The sequence below is a fragment of the Pipistrellus kuhlii genome, unplaced genomic scaffold (genome assembly GCF_014108245.1).
Source record: "Pipistrellus kuhlii isolate mPipKuh1 unplaced genomic scaffold, mPipKuh1.p scaffold_m20_p_9, whole genome shotgun sequence".
Classification (NCBI taxonomy): Eukaryota; Metazoa; Chordata; class Mammalia; order Chiroptera; family Vespertilionidae; genus Pipistrellus; species Pipistrellus kuhlii.
In genome coordinates, this window is record NW_023425595.1 from 63,363,269 (window position 1) to 63,384,881 (window position 21,613).

The 21,613-nt window shown below is 39.7% G+C and overlaps 1 protein-coding gene across 4 annotated transcripts in view; it reads left to right on the forward strand.

The window, feature by feature from the left end:
- ALG9 (ALG9 alpha-1,2-mannosyltransferase) overlaps positions 1-21,613 on the forward strand; it is an 80,384-nt gene that overhangs the window by 22,621 nt on the left and 36,150 nt on the right. For all 4 annotated transcript variants that reach the window (XM_036427729.2, XM_036427725.2, XM_036427730.2 and 1 more), the window contains 7 exons: positions 335-422; positions 727-832; positions 9,013-9,135; positions 12,299-12,453; positions 13,952-14,081; positions 14,536-14,683; positions 15,833-15,962. In XM_036427729.2, coding sequence (XP_036283622.1) covers positions 335-422; positions 727-832; positions 9,013-9,135; positions 12,299-12,453; positions 13,952-14,081; positions 14,536-14,683; positions 15,833-15,962 — 880 coding nt within the window. The remainder of the gene's footprint in view (positions 1-334; positions 423-726; positions 833-9,012; positions 9,136-12,298; positions 12,454-13,951; positions 14,082-14,535; positions 14,684-15,832; positions 15,963-21,613) is intronic.

The window sequence follows — 21,613 nt, forward strand, 5'->3', positions numbered from 1 at the left end:
TCAGTCCGCAGACCGACGCTCTACCACTGAGCCAAACCGGCTTTGGCATAATTAATATATTTTAAATGTCAATTAGGCTAAATAAGTATAAAACAGACCTCATTCCAGAAGCTCAATATTTATATTTCTTAGGCATCATGGGTGCATAGCACTCTGATGGGTCCTGAAGAGAACAGTGTATTTTTTAGAAGAAATCCTCTCCTGCACCACCTTTCTTCCTCAGTACAACTACTAGAGACCTGTTATTCTCAGTTCTGTACGAGGTGTGTGAATCTGACCTGCCTATATTCTCTCTGAGTATTTAATCCCCACTTTCTGTTTCTCTGTTAAATAGTTTACCTGTTGCCTTTGACTTGCTGATCATGAAACACAGGTGGAAGACTTTCCTCCATTGGTCGCTGGTGGCTCTCATACTCTTTCTGGTGAGTTTTCTCTTTTCCTTGTTTTGTTCTAAAATTGTAATGACAGCAACTTCTTTTTTAAAATTTTAATTTAATTTAACTTAATTTATTGGGAACATCTGTTTATAACATTATATAAGTTTCAGGTATACAATTTTGTAATACATCATCTGTATATTCTACTGTGTGGAAGCACCTTCTAATGTAGGAAAGAGAACATTAGGAGTTGATTCTGTTTTTTATTTTGAAGTTTGTCCTATTAGCATGTGAGAATGCTTCCAGAGCAAAACTCCGCAATTGCTATGTGTTTTCTGTCCTGTTTCAGGTGCCTGTGGTGGTCATCGACAGCTACTATTATGGGAAGTTGGTGATTGCACCCCTCAACATTGTTTTGTATAATGTCTTTACTCCACATGGACCTGATCTTTATGGTAAGGCCTTATGAGATTGGGCAAGGATTAGGAGATTGCTTAATTTGTCTGGGCTTTGAAATTTTAATTCAGCTGCCTTATTTGACTAAATAAGGCATTTCTTTGCTGGTAATATTATTTTCTTATTTTAAAAATAAATGTTGCTCGGCCGGTGTGCTCAGTAGTTTGGCATTGACCTATGATCACAGTTTGATTCCAGTCAGGGCACATGCCAGGACTGTGGTTCAATCCCTAGTAGGGGGCATCAGGAGGCAGTAGATTGATGATTCTCTCTCATCCTTTATATTTCTACTAGAGGCCCGGTGCATGAAATTTGTGCACGGGGTGTGTTAGTGGGGGTGTCCCTCAGCCCAGCCTGCACACTCTCCAATCTGGGACTCCTCAAGGGATGTCTGACTGCCGGTGTAGGCCCGATCTCACAATCCAGAACTGCTGGCTCCCAACTGCTCGCCTGCCTTCCTGATTGCCCCTAACCACTTCTGCCTGTCAGCCTGATCACCTCCTAACCACTGCCCTGCCAGCCTGATTGATGTCTAACTGCTCCCCTTCCAGCCTGTTTGCCCCCAACTTCCCTCCTCTGCCAGCCTGGTCACCCCTAACTGCCCTCCCCTGCAGGGTTGATCACTTCCAAATGCCCTCCCTTGCAGGCCTGGTGCCTCCCAACTGCCCTCCCTTGCTTGCCTGATCACCCACAACTGCCCTCTGTTGCAGGCCTGGTGCCTCCCAACTGCCCTTCACTGCTGGCCATCTTGTGGTGGCCATCTTGTGTCCACATGAGGGTAGGATTTTTGACCACATGGGGTCAGCCATATTGTGTGTCGAAGTGATGGTCAATCTGCATATTACTCTTTTATTAGATAGGATAGAGGCCTGGTACATGGGTGGGGGCCAGCTGGTTTGCCCTGAAGGGTATCCGGATCAGGGTGGGGGTTCCCTTGGGGCATGGGACAGCCTGACCGAGGGGCCTGTGGTGGTTTGCAGGCCGGCCACGGCCCCTGATGACCCAAGCTGGAGGCCCTGGTATCTGGAATTTATTTACCTTCTACAATTGAAACTTTGTAGCTTGGAGTGGAGTCAAGCCTCCTGCTTGCTCAGTGGCTAGCAGCCATTTCTGTTTGGATTTGTTTACCTTCTATAATTGAAACTTTGTAGCAGAGGCCAAGGCAGATCAGGGCTGTGGGAGCTTGGCTTCCTCCATCGCCAGGGGCAACCCAAGCCTCCTGCTCTTTCCAGCTCCATGGCTGCCACCATTTTTGTTGGGATTTATTTATCTTCTATAATTGAAACTTTGTAGCCTTGAGTGGAGGCCTGGGCCACCAGGGTGTGTGGAAAGGTTGGCTTCCTCCTGCTTGCTCCGTAACCTTAGTCATCTTGGTTGGGTTAATTTGCATACTCTTTCCTGATTGGCTGGTGGGCGTGGCTTTGTGGGTACAGTGGAGTGGTGGTTAATTTGCATATCACTATTTTATTAGATAGGATTATGAGACATTCCAGACCTGAACATGTCTTTTGAGGTCAGGGAACTAAACAAAGTTTTCATAGCTTTTAATAGCTTCTGTTTATTTAATGCCTACTATATGTCAGAAAATTTACACATACTGTCTTCTTCCCCTTACAAAAGCTCTGTGATATCATTTATCCTTATTCCCAGATGAGGATAATGATGAAGAATTGGAGAGAGACTTGCCACATAATTAAATAGGTTATCTTTCCACTAAAAATGACCTTAGCAAAACCCTGGAGTTTGGCTGAGATTTTATAGAATAGGCTTGCACAAAGGGAGTAATGGAAGATAAGATCCAGTCTACAAAATGGATGAGAAGTTGCATCTATGAAGGTCTGATGTACTGCTTTGGCTTGCAGGATGATCAGGAGCCCTGCAGAGCTCGTGTCAGAGAGCCATGAGCACTGGCAGGCTCCTCCGCCAGGAACGCTGCGCCAGATCCTTGTTGAAGAAAGGATGTTTGGACTAGGGAAAGAATACTTGACATTTAGGAAAGGTAGAGTAGTGTAGACATAAAATTGCAAAGTCATAGGCAAAATATCTCTATGGAATCAATGATCAAGAGGTGAAATTTTGATGAGGGAAAAAATATTATCCTTGTAATGTTTCGAGTTCTCAGATGTTGATGTTGTAAGCATTTTTCTGTGATGAGTGAAGAGTGGTACTCTCCGACTGGTACACAGGCCTAAGGAAGGCAGGGGAGGACGGGTACAAGAAATGCTTTTCCCTCAAAAGTAGTATAGTCTGCTCAACAGTGCCATTCTGAGGTTTAGGATCTCCCAGCCTGTTTGTGTGTTTTATCAACATCTTTCAGATCACTGGGCAAGGCATTGCAGAAGGTAAAATGAAGGTGCTCTATTAGGAAACCCACAGTTTTCCATTCTTGCTGTAGCAGAGGATGAAGCCCCAGTGGAGTCTTTTGAGACCAATTTGGATTTAACTGCCAGCTGGAACGCTCTCTGAGCCTTCACTCTTTTTTGTTGAACGCTGGTGGCTTTTTCCTCTTGGTGTTTCAAATTTGACATTTAATAAGGATGATTTACTATAATTTTCTTTTTAAAAATATATTTCTATTGACTTCAGGGAGGTAGGGAGGGGGAGAGAGAGAGAGAAACATCATAACAAGAGAGGATCATTAATGAGTTGCCTCTTGCACACCCCAAGCTGGAGATCAAGCCCACAACCCAGGCATGTGCCCTGATGGGGAATTGAACTGTGACCTCTGGTTCGTAGATTGATGCTCAACCACTGAGCCACAATGGGTGGGCAAATTTTCTTCAGTTCTATAAAATTATAAGCCTACAAAGCGGTTCCCTCTTATTCAAACTATGGAACAGTAAACATCTTTTCTTCCAGCCTCTCAAGCTCACTTTAGCTCATTTGAATGAAAGGAAGTGATTTTTATAAAGAGGGAGGTTGGTGAGTCACTCCCTACAGAGACCCTGCTTCCAGCTGAAGCCAGTTTGGCTCAGTGGTAGAGCATTGGTCTGCGGACTGAAAGGTCCCAGGTTCGATTCCGGTCAAGGACATGTACATTGGTTGAGGGCACATCCCCGGTGAGGGGTGTGCAAGAGGCAGCTGGTCGATGTTTCTCTCTCATCGACGTTTCTAGCTCTCTAGCTCTCTCCCTTCCTTTCTGTAAAAAATCAGTAAAATATATTTAAAAAAAAAAAAAAAGAGACCCTGCTTCCAGCTTTCTTTCACCTTGCCTTTTGCATTAGTTCAATGCTTAGCTTGTCATTCTGATGCAGTTTTTCTGCATAGTTCAGCTTTTATACTTTCTGAGCAGCAGCAATGAATATCTCCCTCGAGATAAAAGTATTTACTCTTTTCTCTATTAAGGCAGATGTCTCATCAAGTAGTGGAGGACACTGGCTATCAGAAATCACTATTTTTGTCCTCTTTTGCTCTTGTTTTTAATACTGTTGTCACTTGAACCTTTCCCACTCTGGGCTTATCCCCCAATTTTTGCTCCATCTTTCATGGAAGTAACAGCCTATTATGAAATATTCACAGGCTGGCTGTGAACTTGTGTCCATGATCAGTGAACACATAAAAATAGAATTTAGCAACTTAATACTTTTAACTGTGCATCTCAGAGTTAATATATCTAGGTAAAAATATAGTCAGCCCTACAGGAGGGTATAGTAAGTTGTAGTAGAGACAAATATTTTCTTGAAACTGTTATGGTCACTGAAGAGGGAACACATGGCACCAAAGGTGGTAAAGAATTATAAATTTTTTAGATAATCTGGAAGGCAGGTGGGCTGAGCCTGCAAATGGCACCAATACCCAGGGAAGGGCAGTCAGATTTTAAAGGACTCTAGGTGGGCTTTTTCAGTGGAGAATTCTCTGGGCGGGTCCAGTTCCTGAGCAAGTCCAGAGGGGAAAGTTAATGGTCTCAGTGATAAATGGAATGGTGAGCCGAGGTTTTTTCCTCGGGATTATGTCCCAGGATGCCAAAAAATGAGCACTGTGGACCAGAAGATTTAAGCAAAAGTGTGGAAAATTTATTACAAGCAGATTCAGACTCCCCACATGAGGACAGGGGAGGGAGGAGGATGGTGGTGTCCAATAATGGGTGTCCCCTGAAGCCTTGTGGTCTAGAGGCATATATTTAAGGGAACACAGGGTTGGACTTGCCTCCTTCCTTAGGGTACCTCACATCCCTCTTATTCCTCCCCTTAGTGTTAATAGTGTTATGGGTTTGGTTTCTAGTCTTATTTTGCTGTGCAAGCTGCAAAAGTATCAGGTTTTTCTGACTGTTCTCTGCCTTCTGATTACCCTTTTAAGCAGTGCTGATTGCAGGAAATGGCTGTGGTGCAAGGCGGTGCCACAGCACAGTGATTAGAACCCGTGGTGTCACTCCCTGCCTGATTGAAGTAATTACACAGAGGGGAAGAGCAGATGGAATGCTCCCAAACGTGCTTCTCATCATTTGGGTTTAAGGATTTTGAGTTAAAGAATCAAAGTTAATGTGAGTTAAGGCTTGTGTTTTTAGTCATTTTGTTTTATTCTTTTTTTTTTTTTTAAATATATTTTTATTGATTTTTTACAGAGAGGAGGAGAGAGGGATAGAGAGCTAGAAACATCAATGAGAGAGAAACATCAATCAGCTGCCTCTTGCACACCCCCTACTGGGGATGTGCCCGCAACCAATGTACATGCCCTTGACCGGGATCGAACCTAGGACCTTTTAGTCCCCAGACCGACACTCCACCACTGAGCCAAACCGGTTTCGGCTTGTTTCATTCTTAATCTTTAAAACTTCTGGGTCTCTGACTGTTGTTTTTCTAAGGAAAATAGGTTTTGCTGTTTACCAAACACAAGGTCCCCTGAATTCATGACTATAAAATAGTGGTTGAGCACATTAAGGGGAAAGATACTAGAATGTAAATGGGATGAACAGGTGAGAAGGAAATGGAAAAGGCCCCAATAGCTCAGTTCTGCAAGACTGCCCCTCCCCACCTCCCTTCAGATGCCAATGGGAAGTCCAGGTTGTCACCTGTACTTCTGACCCATTGGAAGTTCCAACAGCCCCCTCCTTAGGTTCAATTAATTGGTCAGAGCAGCTCACAGAACTCTGAGAAACATGTACATAGTTTACCAGTTTATTATAAAGAATACAGATGAATAGCCAAATTCAAGAGATGCATAGATGTATGAGGGAAGCCCCTATGCTATCCCCACACCGTGTGCTCACCAACCTTTTAGATTTTTATGGAGTCTTCATTTAGACTTGATTGATTGATTGATTGATTGATTAAATCATTGGCCATTGGTGATTGAACTTTATTGCCAGCCCTTCTCTCCTCCCCTGAGGTCAGAGTTCAGGGATAGGACTGAAATTACTGACCTCCTAATCACAAGATTGGTTCCCTTGGCAGCCAGTCCTGAACCTTAGGTTATTTAGGGGCTTTCCTAAGGTCTCCTAATTAACATAACAAAAGACACTTTATCACTCTCATCACTTAGGGAATCCCCAGGGTTTAAGAGTTCTGTACCTGGTTGGGGGATGAAGAACAAACACAGATTTCTTTTTTTTCCCCTCTTTTGTTTCTTTTCTTTTTTAATCTTTGTTGTTCAGATTATTACAGATGTTCCTTCCCCCCCCCCCATAGCTCCCCTTCACCTCTACCCCCCCCCCCCACTGTCCTCATCCATAGGTGTACGATTTTTGTCTAGTCTCTTCCTTTTCCCCCACACTCTTTCCCCCCAAGAATTATAAGTCTACTCCCTTTCTATGCCCCTGATTCTATTATACTCACCACTTTATTCTGTTCATCAGATTTTTTATTCACTTGATTTTTAGATTCACTTGTTGATAGATATGTATTTGTTGTTCATAATTTTTATTTTTACCTTTTTCTTCTTCCTCCTCTTCTTAAAGAACATCTTTTAGCATTTCCTATAATACTGGTTTGGCAGTGATGAACTCCTTTAGCTTTTTCTTATCTGTGAAGCTCTTTATCTGAACTTCAATTCTAAATGATAGCTTTGCTGGTTAGAGTAATCTTGTAGGTTCTTGCTATTCATCACTTTGAATATTTCTTGCTACTCCCTTCTGGCCTGCATAGTTTCTGTTGAGAAATCAGCTGACAGTTGTATGGGTACTCACTTGTAGGTAACTGTTTTTCTCTTGCTGCTTTTAATATTGTCTCTCTGTCTTTTGCTCTTGGCATTTAATTATGATGTCTTGGTGTGGTCCTCTTTGGATTCCTCTTGTTTAGGGTTCTCTGTGCTTCCTGGACTTGTAAGTCTATTTCTTTCACCAGATAAGGGAAGTTTTCTGTCATTATTTCTTCAAATAGGTTTTCAGTATCTTGTTCACACTCTTCTTCTGGCACCCCCATAATTCGGATGTTGGTATGCTGGAAGTTGTTCCAGAGAATTCTTACACTATCTTCATATTTTTTGATTCTTTTTTCTTTTATGGATGGGTGTGTTTTGCTACTTCGTATTTCAAATGTTTGACTGCTTTTGGAACTCTGTATATTATTCTTTATTTCAGTCAGTATATGCTTAATTTCTAATTGGTCCTTTTTCATATCTTCGAGGGTCTCACTAAATTTATTGGCAGCTTCTAGAAGATTCTTGAAAAACCTTATAACTGTGGTTTTGAACTCTATATCCAGTAGTTTGCTTTCCTCCATTTCTGTCATTTGTGACCTGTTTCTTTGTCTCCACATTTTGGGCTGCTTCCCTGTATTGATAGAGTGGCTTTGTGTGGTAGGTGTCCTATAGGGCCCAGTGGCCCCAGTTACCTGAGGTGGACACACTTGATGCACCCCCTTTGTGGGCTGTGTGCACAGTTTTGTTGTAGTTAAGCCTTTCTTGTTGTTGGTATCACTGGGAGGAATTGACCTCCAGGCCAATTGGCTGTGAGGATCAGCTGTGTCTATGCTGGGAGAACTTCTATGCTGGAGAAACTCTTATGGGGCAAGACTTGCTTTAGTGGAGCTTTGGTGCTCACTGAGTCTGCCCCTTGAATGTGTCCCTTACGGATCTGAGGAGTTGTAATCTGGATGGTCCCACTCTGACCCCTGGGTACACTGGCTCTTGGATCTCAAAGGAGGTGCAAATTTAGCCTCTGCCTGAGGCCACCCAGCAGGAGCTACCAAGAGATCTTCAGATTCCTCTTCTTTGTTTGGGGTTTGGAGGAGCCCAGATGAGGCCCAGCTGTGAAGCAATGCAAGCTGCTGTGGGGCTTTGGGCTTTCTTTTGGAGATTCTGGAGCTCTCTGACCCAGCTGCAGTTTGTTAGGTAATTTTAGATTGCAAAGGGCCAGGCAATTCATATGCAAAAGCCTCTGCAGGCAGCTTGGATTGGGCAGGGTCTCAGGAGATCAATAGGGTGGAATAAACAGCTATGGCTGATCCTCAGCCCTGCCTTAAGAAGCCCCCAGGTCTCAGTGTCCAGTGGTAATCACTGCAAGCACCTCTAAGAGTAAGTCGCCCTCGAGTTCCATCCGAAGCCAGACAGTTCAGTTTCTCCCCGTATGAGTCTGGGTTCCCAGAATCTTGCCCAGAACTGGAGTTCGGAGCAGTCAGGAACTTGTGTCTCCCTCCTGATTGAAAAAGACAACCACGTACTCAGTTGCCAGCCCTTTCTGCATGTGTGCACCTCTGTATCTCTGCACTTTACTTCCGCAGCTCCTCTGAGTCTCAGTGTGCTTCTCTCTTTCCTTCTAGTTGTAGAATTTCCACAAAGCCAGCCTTCCTGTGGTTCTGGATGATGTTCATTTTGTCTTTTAGTTGCAGTTTTGAAGTGGTTGTGTGAGGCAGCAATTTCAGGTGTTTACCTTTGTTGCCATCTTAGTTTCTCACCAAAAACAGATGTTTTATACATCAGAATATCACTACTAACCTATTTAAATTATTTTGTTGTTCTGAAAAAGTATCAGTCCCATTTGGGCATGGATATTTGTATTTGATATACTGATCCATGCAGAAAATACAGCTTAATATTTTGAAACTTGATTTCTGTCTAAGTCAAGACCAATCCCATTGTCTTCCCATCTTCTGTTCTGTGAGAATGGAAAGAGTGGGCTGTGCAATATCTTTAACTCAGGGCATTGGATCATCAGCATTACTCAAATGAAGATTCTTATGAGCCAACACTGTAATAGGTATCAAAGGCACACACTAATGATTCCTTATGTCTTTGTCCCCCTCAGGTACAGAACCGTGGTATTTCTATTTAATTAATGGATTTCTGAATTTTAATGTAGTCTTTGCTTTGGCTCTCCTGGTCTTACCACTGACTTCTCTTATGGAATACCTGCTGCAGAGATTTCATGGTGAGTGGCACAAAGGCTGATAGGTTTTCTGGGAGGGAAGAGCAGGTAACAATGTAGACCAAGAAATAAAAAATTGACAAAGATTTTAAAAAAAATTTTATTCTATTTATTTTGCTTATTTATTCTCCATTTTCTCCCTATGGAAATGGTTGATTTATTGAATTTTCTATCTGTATGTGTGGATTATTTAGGCCTGGCCCCTGTGAAGATGTGGTGAATAATTGCAAATTAAATTGACAGGGAAGAGTTTTATATTCCTTAAGTGAGGCAGTCAGTATAATTTATAGAACCATCCAGGGAGCCAAAAAAGCTTATAAAATCTCAGAAGGTAAGCCTATTTGATTAAGTCTTCTGTTTTTTAAAGAAGTGTTAATTTGGTAGATTGTTTAAGATAATCAGTGCTAGAGGTAAACATACTTTGGGAAATTACTTCCACCCAAAATCTGGAAACTAAGCAGTATAGGGAGTCCCCCAACTTAGATGCTGAAGTGAGAGAAGCTTTGAACTCTGCTCTTTTGTTCCATTTTGCTTCTCTGCCTTATTGTGAAAAGTTTAGGTTGTCATTTGTTTTGCTTGCTCTACTTCACAGCCAGCATTTTCTCAAGTCATGCTTACGATATCTAGTGCTATAGTTGCTCTTATGGAAAACTGATTTGAGCAGAAATTAAAATGTGATTTGGAAAGACTTTTATTTCAGACATTTCAGTCTGATTTGGTTGCCATGTGATTGATCCCTCCACTCCACCTCTTATTCTGCTTTTCTACTATTAATGGTTCAGGAAGAGTTTACTGTACTATAGTATTAGAATAGGAAAGCAGCCTTCATAGTCACTTTTGTGTGAGGACTTTTGTTTTAATATAACCATAATGCCATAACAAAATTAAGAAATCGCTTAATATCATCAAAAATCAATTTGATACTCAGATTTTCTTCATTATCTGAAAAATAGTTTTTTACAGTTAGTTTAAAGGAGGATCTAAACCCAAGTCATATACTGAATTTAGTATTATGTTTCTTAAGCTTTTTAAAAGGTTCCCCACTCTCAACTATTTTTTCCTGAAGATTTCTAAGGAAATTAGATTGTTCATATTGATATTGTAGTGTTTCACATATGTATTTTTATTATTACAAAAATAATTCATGCTTGTGGAAAATTTGGAAATGCTTGTAATGTACATATAAAAACAGTATCATAAGCTGTTTTCTACAGTATGAATTCAATTTTGGTTTAAAAGTGTATAATGACACACATATCTACCTACCCAGTTTCCCCGAAAATAAGACACTGTCTTATATTAATTTTTTCTCCCAAAGTTGCACTAGGTCTTATTTTCAGAGGATATCTTATCTTTCCATGTGCTAGGTCTTATTTTCGGAGGATGTCTTATTTTCGGGGAAACACGGTAGTAAGAAAATAAGTGGCTTCTGTTTTTATTTATACTTCTTTGTCTACTTTATAATAAGAACAATACTTTTTACAAAGAAAAGACAGAAAAATATAAATGATCCATTTATTCCATCTTGCAGTGCAACTGTGGTTATGATTTTGCATATTTTATGGGGTATATTTCAAATTTTTAGGCTATATTAAAAATATATATTTGTTTGCTTTTGAGATACAGAAGAGAAAAAGATTGTTTACTTGTACTTATTTTTTTTTAATTAAGAAAATTTCAACCTAAACTATTTCCTGGGAAGGGATAAATTCTAAATTAATAACATGAAATCTCATGATAATATCTTAGAGTTGAAAGTTTAAAGATAAGTTTGTTTAAAAATTTTTATCCCTGATGAGTTTCTTCAAAAATACAGATAAATTAGTCCTGGCTGGTTTGGCTCAATGAGTAGAGCGTCAGCCTGTGGACTGAGGAGTCCCAGGTTCGATTCTGGCCAAAAATACAGATAAATTAGGAGTGCTAAATTAGGCATCCTAAAGTAGATTTAAAAATTTTTAAAAATCATACTTTAAAATTATTTTTAAGTTGGATCTTAAGGACAATTATTTCATCTTAACTTGCTCATTACAGACAAAATGGACACTAGGGGGCGCTATCGCCTATTTGCCTGTGATTCTATGTACTGCTCATTATCATTAACAGAAGCACAGGAGATACCTTCAGGCTTATCACTAAGGATTCATGTACCTACCGACAGCAACTTTCTAGCATGTGCTTGGTCTTAGTGTTCATTAAATTCCTTTAATTCTTTCATATGCTTTAAGTACACTTTGTTTTCAATTTTGGGATTCAAAGTAGATGGATATTTGCAGAAGAGAAAAGAAAACTTGATCAGTAAACTTCCTTTAAGAGTGTTTTTATAAAAAGAAATAATTGCTTTCTTCAGATTATTCAAGTATAACCTCAAATTAAGGTCTCCAAATCCCTGTGCTCTTTTTTCTCATAGCTACTGTCATCAAGTATTGCAATTACATTTTTACTAATTTGCCTCTTTTCCAAGACTATGGTTATTTAATGGTAGAGACTGTATTCTAAAACCAGAAGTTGATACAGGAAGTGTCTTTGATAAATATTTGGTATAGTAATCTGATTGGGGAAAATTTTAATACCAAATAAAATACTTTCAGTTCTATAAAAAAAAAAAGAGTGTTTTTATATTTGCTTAGAAACAAACTCTTTGTTATTTGTGATTTAACAAAAACAGTGATGTGTTTAAGAATCCTGCTCTTTCCCCCCCCCCCCCAACATGTAGCTATTTAAACTGACCACTGGTGTATAAGTAAGAAGAGTAACATATTTAAAAGAACATAGGAATTAAAACCCAAAAAATGAGTTTATGTTATGCTTTTGTTTAATCTCAGGAACCTTTAGTCTGAGTGGCAGGACTCATTAGAAAGAGAAGGCTTTTCCCCTTCATTCAGTGTACAAGTGAGGCTCTATTGCCCATTCACCTGACTTCCGTTTATTCTAGCCAGAACCAGTATTGTGCCTCCCTTTCCATGGTGGATCTCCTGGGAGAGCTAAAGAGTATGTCCCTCTTTTTACTAAACTCCTTTACACATCGGAGAAAGTGTGAGCACAAGAAGTGAAACATTTTATGGGGTGCCCTAGAGCATATTTTCATGTTTGAAATCAAGAGAACATTGAAACTCAATATGTTGTTTTCTAATATGGTGAAAGGCGGATATTTTTCTGTGTTTTACAGTCCAGAATTTAGGCCACCCATATTGGCTTACCTTGGCTCCAATGTATATTTGGTTTATAATTTTCTTCACCCAGCCTCACAAAGAAGAGCGATTTCTTTTCCCTGTTTACCCACTTATATGTCTCTGTGGTGCTGTGGCCCTTTCTGCACTTCAGGTGAGTTTCAGGGATATATCTGCTTCATTCTGCTTCACTTTTCGAATTGTCCCTAAAGCTTACCGGCAAATTACAAAATGCTTCCGCTGGAGATTTTTTATCATACACTAAACCTGATACAGGTTATGTTATTAAGGCTTTTTGTAGTCCTTGCTTAGCTGTTGCATGTACTCTTTTTTTGCCGATTACATATTTGCAGTGTTGACTTGTGGGTTATTGGTCTCTGTTGCCAATAAGAATCCAAGTATTTTTATTTTTTTATTATTTTTTAAATTTTATTTATTTTTTATTAAGTTATTATCTGTGTACATATACCATTGCCTCCCCCCATCCCCTATTCATGCCCTCCCTCCCCAGAGTTTTGTGTCCATTGGTTGTACTTATATGCATGTATACAAGTCCTTCGGTTGATCTCTTATCTACCCCAGATCTCCCTACCCTCCCCACTGTAATTTGACAGTCTGCTTGTTGCTTTACTGTCTCTATATCTATCTTTTGGTTCTTCAGTTTATAATGTTCTTTATCATCGATAAATAAGTGAGGTCAAGTGGTGTTTCTCTTTCATTGTCTGGCTTATTTCACTCAGCATGATGTTCTCCAATTCCATTCAGGTTGCTGCAAATGATGAGGATTTCCTCTTTTTTATGGCAGCATAATATTCCATTGTTGTAGATGTATCATTGTTTTTTTGATCCAATCATCTGCTGATGGACAGAATCCAAGTATTTTTAAATCATTGTATGGGCCTCCCATAGAATGGTGGTACCTGAGCAGAGCTAATAGAATGTCTGCTCTTCAACAGTGAGATCAGAATAAAACTTGCTCAACTGTTTGAAATAACATCAGGCAGTTAAATCCAGTTTAGCTCAATTCCCTGTTAGAATTAATCTTGAATATCTATTTATGGCCTCAGAAGCCTCCAGATTCTTTTTTGACCACTGCTACCTTTTGCAAGTGACAGGAAAGAATAATTAGAGTAAGAGAGGTTTTCTCTTTAACAGATTTATGGAGATATAAACCATACAGTTTACCCATTTAAAGTATATAATTCAGTGGCTTTTAGTATACCCACAAATATGTGTAACCATCAGCACAGTCAATTTTAGGACATTTTCATCACCTCAGAGACTGTACTCTTTCACTGTTGTTACTCCCCTTTCTCATATCTCCCCAGCCATAGCTACCATTCATCTGCTGGACATTTCATATTTTTTTTAAAGTAAATTATTAGCATTTAAAGAACTAAATAAATATCCAAATAATTTTCCAATGAAGCTACTGAGATTTCATTCTTGAGAAACCCTCTGGCCAGGCTGACCCTAAGATAGTTTTTATCTTAGAATTTGGAGTGGGTACCTCACTAAATGTTTGCAAATTCTGAGACCTTTGATAGAAACTCTTTTGCAGCTTTTTCCATCTTGGTTTGGCTATGGTGTCTTCTAATTATGTACACTCTGCAAGGTATATATTTTTTTTCAGTAGTTTTCTTTCCTTCTAGAAATGCTACCACTTCGTGTTTCAGCGGTACCGCCTAGAGCATTACACTGTGACCTCAAATTGGCTGGCATTAGGAACACTCTTCCTGTTTGGACTCTTATCCTTTTCTCGCTCGGTAGCCCTGTTCAGAGGTAGGTGACTGAGAATGTCTTAACCCATACTCATGAGGCAATTCATTTTGGGATTAGCTTACTGTGTGATTGTTAGTCAGCTTAAGCTGGGAGGAGGACTTTTCTATAGGGTGGCCTGTGGACTTAAATATGAAGACTGGGATGTGACTCTTGTTTTTTAGGATTGAAGAGAAGATTGAGAATTCCTTTTAATGTGATTACCTGTAATTTTTTTTCTCTTTTCTTATTGACTTTTTTCCCTTCAAAGCATGCCTTTTCCTTTTAAAGGGTGAATTAAGGAAGTTTTAAACTTAGGGTTAGATTTGGGGCTCAATTCTTGATATTATACGTTTTCTTATAATCTTTAATTTCACGTAGATTAAAATGGGACATTATCATGCACCGTAAGTAAATATCAGAACCTCATGTTACTCATCTTTGGCTTTCACAAAATTTTCAACATCTTTCTTTCTAGGGTATCATGGGCCCCTTGATTTGTATCCAGAATTTTACCGAATTGCTACAGACCCAACCATCCACACTGTCCCAGAAGGCCGACCTGTTAATGTGTGTGTAGGAAAAGAGTGGTATCGATTTCCTAGCAGCTTCCTTCTGCCCGATAAGTAAGTTGTCCTTTAATCCAAGTTTTAAATCAAGGAGTAAAGTAGCAAATCTATGCAGTGTCTTCTTAATTTTTCTTTTTTTGGGGTATTTTTCACAATAAGTTTTTCTATTACTATCTTAGAGAGCTGTGGGACCTGCACTGGGCACCCATTGCTTGTGTTCAGTGGACCGAAAGCTGGGTTTGGTTGTGCCCCTTGCACTGCCCTTAACCACAGAGCTCTGGGGAATTATAAAACCATGTTGGGCCCTGGGATCCTGCCAGTGGATCCTCCATATTTTTAAATTTCTATAGGGATCTGATATCAATTCACTTCTAAAAGTGGTCTAGAAACTTGAGCAAGAAGAGTGTTTTTATAGAGAAGAAATGTTTGTCATCTAACAACACTGGAAGTTTTCCACCAATGATGGACACTAGGGGGAGCTGTGGTCAAGACATCTGTGCCACTTCCCTTTAAGCTATCTGCATTAGGTTCTGGGATTCCCTGTATTTGCTTAATTTGGATGGAGAAGAGTCCCATTTGGGGAAAAGGGAAATCAGGTTAAGAGTCATTTTCCTCCATTTGGGGACTGGTGTGTCTTGTGCTTGGTAAAGATCCTGTTATCAGCCAATAATAATTAAATTAATACTTGTTTTTTAAATGTTAACTTTACCTTTAGTTATAAAATAGTTTCATAACTAAAGATTTTTTTTTTTTTTTTTTTTTTTTTTTTTTTTTTTTTTTTTACTTCTAAAGATATTTTTTTAAGATTACTTAGGAACAAGTCCTTCTCTCATAGTGAGTCTTTACATTTCACTCTTTTCTCTATATACCCAATGAATTTTCTTTAATCTGAATAAGGGGTAATTAGCAATAAACTGGTGTTTCTCTGGTTGTTTGATGGTATGAATATTTAGTTACATAGTTATTGCTCAGAGTTGGTGAAATGGGTTAAGAGACCTCTAGTTTAACATTTCTCAATGAGTTTGGACTGAGTTGTGACCTCTGCCTCTATGCTCCCGGGTTGAGGTTTTAGTAGAAATATCTTTTTTCCAAGTGAAATGAAATATTTTTTATGTGATTTGGGGGGGGGGGGGCTTGTTTATTTAAAGAAAATTAGCAATATGAGCCCCCTGTGTTTTTCTTATTATCCTTATTTGTTTCTGACAGTTGGCAACTTCAATTCATTCCATCAGAGTTCAGGGGTCAGTTACCAAAACCTTTTGCGGAGGGACCACTGGCCACCCGGCTTGTTCCTACTGACATGAACGACCAGAACCTAGAGGAGCCATCCAGATATGTAAGGGGAACATTCTCTTTTTACTACTTTGAAAAGCTGTCGGCAAACATATTAGAACATAGATAAAATGTGGATTTCTTATAAAGTGTTTTCTTTAGGGTGAGGGCTATAACAACTTCGTTGAGAAAAAATGAATAGGATCACTTTTATTTTTCAAATTACCACCTTTATTTTCTATGTAAGACATATAACTCAATATATTTTCTGATCTGGGCTGGAAATATTTATATGTTGAATTTGAATCATCACTTGAAAATACATTCTGAAACTCTTTCATTCCCTGACCCATTAAAATACTTGGTGGGGAACTTTTAAGTTATCAGCAGACCTTTTACCTAACTAGAAGTATATCCTAGTTTCAGTAAACGGACAGTCAGTGAGGGCTATTTTCACAGCCCATCCATGGAGCTATGTCTCTCAGGACTGCACTCTTCTACCCACTCATTTTCATCACTCTGAGATTCATGGTGGGTTTTATTTCAGTGTCTTTGAAAGATGGCACTATTTGGTATCAGTAATATCCTTGATTGTGGAAAAGGTGAGAGCAATAAAGAAAGTACTCCTGGTTCCCATAGTCAGAAAATATTATTTTATAGAATTATTAGAAAGTACATTTTTGGGCAACATTGAACAATTTAAATGTCAAATACATTTTGTTTAGGTTTTCTTATGTCATATACTTGAAATGTGAAACAACAGATCCCAGTTCCCTTCTGACGTACACTGGCAGCCACATCTGGCCTTTGTCTCCCGGCTGGGGCTGGTTAGACTTCCAAGGAGACCCTCAGGGCTTATGAATGAGATTCTTGTTGTGTGAGCGTTAGCTATAAGCTATGAAAGTAAACGTCATAAGGCACACACTGGGTCTGGCCGTCTGAGAAGGTAAGATATGTATGTCCCTAAGAGGCTTGTATTAGAATTTCCTTCTAATTTGAGCCTCTGATTCCCGTAGCAATATCAAGTAGCCCTGGGCAGGGTAAACTTATTGGTCATTCTCATTTTAGCTGAGAGCAGGCTTTGATGTACAGGGGACCACATTACAGTGGGGACACTGGATACTTAAGAGTGGGAGAATACACTCTGATGGGGAAGATCACAAATTGAGTGATATTTTAGGAAGAGCTAGCAGAGGGTAGTCAAAAAAGAGCATGGGCTTTGGAGTCAGTTCTGAGTTCAAATCCCAGTTCTGTTGTTTATCTTGATGATCTTTGGCAAATTAGTTAACTTTTTTGTTTAACTAATTTCAGTTTCTATCTGGAAAATGGTGGTAATGACGCCTACTTTGGAAGATGATTATGAAATCAGATATTATATCTCTCTGATATATTAAGCATAGTGTTTGATACGTTGATTTTTCCACAAATGTTTTTATTCAGTTAATGGCTTATGAGATGGATTAGATATAAAGGAACCACTTAAGAGGATTTAAAATATGCGTGAATTTATCTCTCCTTCCTTAGTTTTATTGTTCCCTAACCTGTTTTTTATTTCAGTCCATCCGGACTCATCATTGCCTTTTAAAAGAATATGAAATGTTCACAAAGCTAGATTATATGTTCAACTATAAAAGAAATCTCAGTACACTTGAAATTAAGGAAATCATACACATTATGCTTATATTTAAAAATATCAATAAAATTAGTTAATCTTAGTTAGACTGATCTAGAACAAATTACCAATATAAGAAGTTAAAGTGGAAATATCATTATAGAACCTACAAGCATTTGTGTAATATTAAAGAAATATTATGGAACATGGCGGTCAACAGGATGGCAGAGAAGGCGAGAGTATGACGGAGTAAAGAAGTGAGTGGCGTGTGTGGACGTGTGTGGTGTGTGTATGGTTGGGAGAAGGACAGATAGTTATCTCAGGAATCCCATGGACTGGCAGATCGGGCTCACCTAGACGGGGGCCCTTGCTACCCTGCGGACACCCCTAGGCTGACTTGCCTTTTCTATTCTGATGACTTTGCTTATCTGAATGACCATACTTACCTTCCTTCTAATACTGGCAACACTCTTCTTCTCTGAAATCTTTCCCAACTCTAAGTCCATAATGAGCAATCCTTCTTAAGTCCCTTAAATATTTATCTGCACAGCTCATTTAGCCATTTAATTTTGTTATCTTATGTTATTGAAATATTTCTGATATGTATGTAATATTTTCCCCCATCAGATAGTAACTGCAATAGAATCACTACCTTATTTTTTTCATATTCACTACAGCATCTAGGATAATACTGTATATCTACTAGTTAGCCTATGCATCATTTGTTTTTAAAATATATATATTTTATTTATTTTTTACAGAGAGGAAGGGAGGGGGATAGAGAGCTAGAAACATCGATGAGAGAGAAACATCTATCATCTGCCTCCTGCAAAACCCCTACCTGGGATGTGCCCACAACCAAGGCACATGCCCCTGACCGGAATCGAACCGGGGACCCCTCAGTCCGCAGGCCGATGCTCTATCCACTGAGCCAAACTGGTTTTGGCATATACATAATTTCTTGCTTGAGGGATGAATGTTGATCATCGTTGGGCTAGTGATGTAAAGAAAGCTGACTATAAAATCTCTAGTGGCCTTGTGTATATTTCTTAGAATTTAGGCACTTGTTGTCTCTAGTTAGATCTTATTTCCATGTTCTCTGTCACCAGACACGGCTAAATTTGACTAAGCTGCTCTATATTAGCAATACTCAGAAGGTGAAGTTTTTGCCGAAACCGGTTTGGCTCAATAACCAGAGCGTCGGCTTGGGGACTAAAGGGACCTGGGTTCGATTCCGGTCAAGGGCATGTACCTTGGTTGCGGGCATATCCCCAGTAGGGGGTGTGCAAGAGGCAGCTGATCGATGACTTTCTCTCATCGATGTTTCTAGCTCTCTATCTCTCTCCCTTCCTCTCTGTACAAAATCAATAAAATATATTAAAAAAAAAGAAGAAAAAAAAAAAGAAGGTGAAGTTTTTTAGAATACTTATAGGAATCACCAAAATGCTGATGATCAAAGCAGGGACAAACAACTCAGATAATCTGCTGAGTACTGTGGCTGTCTCTGTGCTCACCCCCTTCCTGTTGAGAGTGTCCCTGCAGGGTTCTCTTTGAATTTTCCTGCAAGGGGGGGAAAGCCCTCCAGATCCAGTCACTCACCTTTGGCCTTTGAAAAGTAGAAGAGAGGTCTGATGGCTTATTGTGAATTCTACATGTACTATGATCAGGAATTCATTCGTTTTTAGTTAACTGTTTAAAAAGATATTTGTTGCCCTGGCTGGTGTGGCTCAGTTGGCTTGACATCATCCCGTGCACTAAAAGGTTGCTGGTTTGGTTCCCTGTCAAGACACATGCCCCTCCATACCCTGTAGGGGGCGTGAAGGAGGCAGCCAATCGATGTTTCTCACATCAATGTTTCTCTCTCTCCCTCTTCCTTCCTCTTTCTCTTCCTAAAAAAAAAAAAAAGAAAAATCAATAAAAAGATTTTGTTTTCCTCTGATGGTAAAGGTAATACACGTTTATTTATAAAATAATAAAGCTGTCAATAAGAAAATCAATCATCTATAATCTCATTAAATATATATTAAGCCATTAGCACTTTGATGTTTTTTCTTTTACTTTTTTCTCTTATATACATATATACCCTGTTTCCCTGAAAATAAGACAGTGTCTTATATTAATTTTTGCTCCCAAAGATGTGCTAGGTCTTTTTTTTCGGGGATGTCTTATTTTTCCATGAAGAAAAATACGGTACACATTTATTGTTAAATGAAAATAAAGGAAATTTATTACCTGTATACAGTACGGTAGTACGGTAGTTGTCAACACAAACCAGACAAACTGTGAATCTTACAGTATCAAGAATTTACTCATTTATTCAATGACAATCATGTCATTATCTTCTGGAACATCATCATAACAATCCAATTCCTGAATTTCCTGGTGAATTTCTTGTGACTCCATTTCTTTCAGAATCAGTGGACCAAATCTCTCATGTTTGGCAATAGCACTGTCTTTAAATGAGTACTTCTTGTCAAGGTAGCCTGCTCGCAGTGCATTTGCAATGCAACTGTCAGTGATTTTCTCCCATGAATTCTTCACCCAAGTCACAACTTCTTGCAGTTTAGGTTTCACAAAGTTTCCATGCTGATTTTTCTTCATTCTATTTTCAATGCAGTCATTAATTTCCATGCGCAAATTGTCTTTGAATGGCTTGTTTATTGCAATATCAAGAGTCTGGAGATAGGCTGTCATTCCTGTGGAAATCATTATCCGATCTATTTTTCTTTCTTGAAGAAATGTCTTCATGTCTTTAGCGCGGTGAGTGCTGGCTGCATCCCAGACTAGCAGACCTCTTTGGCTCCCTCGCATAACAAGCAGCAGCATTAAATCGACCCACTTCCTTATAACTGCTTGTGTGTCCCAGGCGTTTTCAGTTTCAAGAATAAAAACGCCCAAAACACGTTCAATCTTTTCCTTCTTGCCCTTAGAAATGATTAAAGGTAGGATTTTAGTGCCATCCAGACGAATTGCCAAAATACAGGAAACGTGCACTTTCATAAGCAGTGGAGGGAATGTACACTAAGGAGGCACCCCGCTGTTCAATTGTTGTTGGAGATGCTTGGCCCATAAACACTGCAATTTCATCCATTGCAATCATGTTGGGAAGATTGTACTTAGAGAAGTCAGTATCATCAATAAAGGACTTGAATGCAAGTGCTCGCTTAATAACTTGAGAATCTTCCAACCTAAACAATGTTGTAGATCTTCTTAAAGACAGTTCACTTCACTGAAGGAAATTATCCTGCCAGTGTTGTGATGCTTTGAAGTCTTTGGGGGCTATGTCAAACTGTGGTGCCATTGCAGGGGCAAATTCTTGAATCCGAGCCCTATTCACAACCAAAGCCTTTGCTCTCCTGTCAACAACCCATTCACAGATCAGGTCTTCCAGCTCAGAAAATAATGGTTGCCAACCTGATCCACACTGTGCTTTTTAGCATTTCCCTTGTCCATTTGTTCAATGAGGTTACCATACTCTGCTCGCCATTTTCGGACCAATCAGATACTCAACATCTTCTCTTTGCAGAAAGCAGTAAGATTTTGGCCCCAAGAGTCTTCCACGATTCCTTTCTTGTACTCCACGGAGTAGCTTTTTCTTTTTGCGCTAATTTCTAGGGGTAAAAAAAAGGAATTGGGGTATCAAGGTAGGGGGAGGGGGATCACTTAAAATGACACAGGGGGGATCAAAAGGGGGAATCAAAATGGCACAGGAGAATCAGAGGGGGGGTTTACCATTTTAGTAACCCCTTTTGATCCTCCTGTGTCATTTTGATTGCCCCCTCTGATCCTCCTGTGTCATTTTAAGTGATCCCCCTCCCCTCACCCCTGTGCCACTGAACACCTTCACCAGACATCCCCCCTACTCCTTTATCAGACATTTACCCCCTGGGGACTGTCACTGGGCTTGCTGGGGCCTGGATCTGGGCTGGAGCAGGGTCTGCCACTGACTGAGAACCTTCAGTCATCCTGAGGGCGGCCACGAGCATCAGGTAGTGTCACCAGAGACAGACCAGCACTCACCACCTTTGCCTTGTCCCCTCTGCTCCAGTCCTCCTGTTCTTCTACACGCATCTGTGAAAGTCTCCTTTTCTCTCCCACCCCGC